Raw genomic sequence first — 3,844 nt, forward strand, 5'->3', positions numbered from 1 at the left:
CAGCGGCAGACAAGACCTCCGGAGAGACTCCAATACACTAACTTTTAATACACTTCACCCCGCCGGACTCAATTTTAAACAAGGGGTGAATGTGGTAAACCACTGTTTGTATTCCTGTTTGTCCTGTTTGTATTCCACTGTGTACATGCCTGGACATGCCTCGGCTGACTCCTCCCACAGGTCCTAGTATAAAGGTGACTGCTCCCCAGCCCTTAGTATCCTGGACCGGTCGACCACTCGAGGCAGACCTCCATTCTGTTGTTAATAAAAGCCTTTAGTTACTAATCACAGAATCACAGAAACCCCACAGTGCAGATAGAGGCTATTTCGGCCCATCGAGCCTACACCGACACATATCCCACCCTATCCCCGTAACCCCACGTATTTTAATCCCCCCAACACGAAGGGTCAATTTATCATAGCCAATCAACCTAACCCGCACATCTTTGGACTGTGGGAGGAAACCGGAGCACCCGGAGGAAACCCACGCAAACACGGGGAGAATGTGCAAACTCCACACAGACAGTCACCCGAGGCCGGATTCGAACCCGGGTCCCTGGCGCTGTGAGGTAACAGTGCTAACCACTATGCCACCGTGCTGAATATACTGAACTGCAGTTACTCGGCAGCGTTCAACTCTCTTCTGGTTGATGCGCTATCAATTACTCTAACTCTCAGTCTTTTATGAGTAATTGATAGCGCATCAACCAGAAGAGAGTTGAACGCTGCCGAGTAACTGCAGTTCAGTATATTGGCTTGTCCTTCCTGAGCCATTAATTCAGGCGGAACCTGGGACACCGAGTCTTTGCCACTCGTTCCTCAAACAAAATAAAGAATGTGTCAAAAGGCTGGACCATTTAAACATAGACTCACCGGGCAGCATGATCATTATTACCAATACGGAACATGGGGATAACATGGTGTCTGGTTCAGGTTGCGATGGAAAATAACAATGTTTGAAATATGTTGACACTTCTAGTCTGATATTGAAGAGTAAATTCAGATCAGCTGCAGATTTAACTGAGGGGCGTTTCCCAAGGACAGGATTGGCTGATCTCTCAGAACTGACGCCATCTGTGCGCCAATCAGTGTTAGTGTGGATCAATTGCTGATGTCTCCCTCCAAGCCCTATCCTTGCCAAGCTATGAGAGTGTCAGTGACTCTCTGTCTCTCTCTCTCTCTCTGTCTCTCTGTCTCTCACTCTCTGTCTGCCTAGCTCTGTGTCTCTGTCTCTCCCTTTCTCTCTCTCTCTTTCTACCTCGGTGTCACTCGCTCTGTTTAGCTCGGTGTCTTTATCTGTTTTTAACTCGGTGTCTTCCTTTCCCTCTCTCTCTCTCTCTCTCTCATTTAGGTGAAAAGAGAAACATAATCTAAATCAATTCAATCCTCGGCATCATTCACTTCCCACCACATTCAATGAGCTCCATTACTAGTCGAAGCCTCAAGATTAAGAGGGACATGATAAGTGGAGAGCCCTCGACGCCGGTGAGATATATTTTATAACGTGACCTGGCGGATCCTCACCACACCCAGGACATTCACTTGTAGAGATCGATCCTGTTATTTTTCCCAGAGTCAGGTATGAGCTAACACTGGGGCTGGAAATGTCTGAATTTGATCGTGGGTTAAAATGGTTGAGAAATTCCATTTATCCCAACACTGACAGCAATACATTTAACTGGAGGAAACCGATCGGATCAGGTTGTATTTTCCCATTCATTTGCCCTATAACCTCTCGGAGAGTCAATCACCGATATTTTCCTGGAGTCGACCCTTGATGCCGACCTGTGCTTGTATGAGGACCGAGGGAACCTTATTCACTATGGCTCTCAGGGCACAGTAATACACGGCGCTGTTTGTGATCTTCAAGCCTTTCATGGATAAGTGAAAAGTGCTTTGTGTCCAGTTGAGATTTCTGCTGAAGTGTTCAAAGCCCAGAGCCGTCTTTTTATTCCCATAATTAGCAGCTCTGAGCAGATAATGAGGGGCTGGGTGGGGATACTGGCGATCCCAGAACAGGTTATAGAATGTAGCTAATCCCGATACAGAGTAACTGCAGGTTATTGCTGAATCTTCACCCTCTTCTGATCTGACTCCGTGTTCTGACTGGGCCACCGAGTCTCCGTTGCTCATCTCTGAAAAAAAGCAGCGGGCACACAGCGGGTTAGACAGAGCAACACAAAGACAATAAATTGTATGAGATTTGAGGAATATTGTAGGAATGTTCCAATAATCACCGACCTGTGATCAGGAAAATAACCAGAGTCAGGAAGAGTTTCACCTCCATGGTTGCAGTCTGAACTCCACAAACAAGAGACTTTGGTTGTTGCCTGTACTGAAATAGATGAAACTGAAACAACGCGGGGATCTTATCAGATCGACTGGAATTTCTTCTCCCCGCCCATTTGTATTTCTCTAAATAGCCACTTCCAGCAGATGCGAATCATTGGCCCAGAAATTCGGGTCGGGGGCTTGCCGCGGGTGCAAGCCTCCGATCTGCAATTACCTGGCGCACCGGCCGTTGTGCTCTGGGCGCGTGTGGAATTCCGTTTTATTGAGGAGCACTCCTGGGCAGCGTCTGACGTCACGCCGCCCAGGAGTGCAGCCTGCGCGGAGCGTCCAGCGCGGAGTGTAAGGGAGACCCGCCCTGTTAGCATAGCACACGCCCCCAATTTTTTTCAGAAGTTCCAAAGCCTTAGTACATACAGAAACAGCATGGTGAGTAGGTTCTTTGTATTTTTATGAATCATTTGCTAATTTTAGAAACTTTTAAATACTTTTACATGAATTGGAAGAATGTTAAATAGTTTTAAAGAGATTTGAAGCAATTTAAAGAGTTTTAAATGCCCTGAAAGCATTTTTTTCATTCATTTCATTTAATTATCAAAGTGAAATGGCTGGAATGAGCACAATTCACATCAATAAAATAACTCAGAATTTCACTGACGATGACCTCAGCAATCTCCTAGACGAGGTGGAGGCGAAGCGCCTGTGCATCATTGGGAATGAGAAGTCCAGGGTGCCGCGAAAAGGACAGATGATAGCTTGGTCAGAAGTTGCCCAGGCTGTCAGCGCGAACTCCACCATTCCACGCACAGTAGAACAATGCCGCAAGAAATTTAGTGATTTATTGCGATCTGTCACGGTTTGTACAGTTATTAGAAAAGTCAACTGTAACATTTCTTTAAATATAACTGAACTAGTTTTAAAAAGCTATTCAATGCATGTAGTATAGTCAAGTGACTTCTTGGTCCAGTCACCTGAGGTTGCAATAAAATGTTATGGCTTTGGGGCCAGCTCAGGGTCAACTATTGTGCTCTTATCTTGATTCCACTGGTTTGAGCTGTAAAAATTCAATTAGTGAGTGAAAAAACAACCCTGTCTCCAAAGCATGTTGTGTCCCTGTCTCAAATGCAGAGGGTGTTTCATATTTGAAGTTTGCATTTTAGAGTAAAAGTGCTCACAACGCCAGAGAACGTGCACTGACAGGCGGTGGTGTTGTCACTCTAAGGGATTTAACCGAACATGGGCAAAGCGGCCAGCAGCTGTTTGGATTTACTAGCGATCGCCACTCGGCTGGTTTACAATCAGAGATTGTTACACCTGAACGTGAGCTGCGCTGGCCAGCTATATGTTTAAAAACGTTAGGTGTGTGTTGAATATCTGTGATGTGGCAGATCATGCTTTACCTTTGCAAATGTTTACTGTTTCCTTTCCACAGTTGGACAGCATACTTCTCATACACGGGATAAGCAGTGTGTTGAGTCTGCGGCCACAGAGAGCATTGGGGAAGGGGTTGCTGATGCAATGGGAGCAGTAAGTGAGGTGCTGGAGGAGCAGGAGC

At 46.0% G+C, this 3,844-nt stretch overlaps 1 gene segment (V, D, J or C); it reads right to left on the bottom strand.

Annotated features, from left to right (window-relative positions):
• Positions 1-1,743: 1,743 nt before the first annotated feature.
• Positions 1,744-2,287, bottom strand: LOC147118378 (T cell receptor alpha variable 9-1-like). The segment is given in 2 exon segments: positions 1,744-2,135; positions 2,242-2,287. Coding segments are annotated over 2 exon segments (438 nt in total).
• Positions 2,288-3,844: the final 1,557 nt, after the last annotated feature.

Source organism: Somniosus microcephalus, chromosome 4 (assembly GCF_052327205.1).
Source record: "Somniosus microcephalus isolate GS21.2 chromosome 4, FLI_Smic_1.0, whole genome shotgun sequence".
In the NCBI taxonomy this organism is placed as follows: domain Eukaryota; kingdom Metazoa; phylum Chordata; class Chondrichthyes; order Squaliformes; family Somniosidae; genus Somniosus; species Somniosus microcephalus.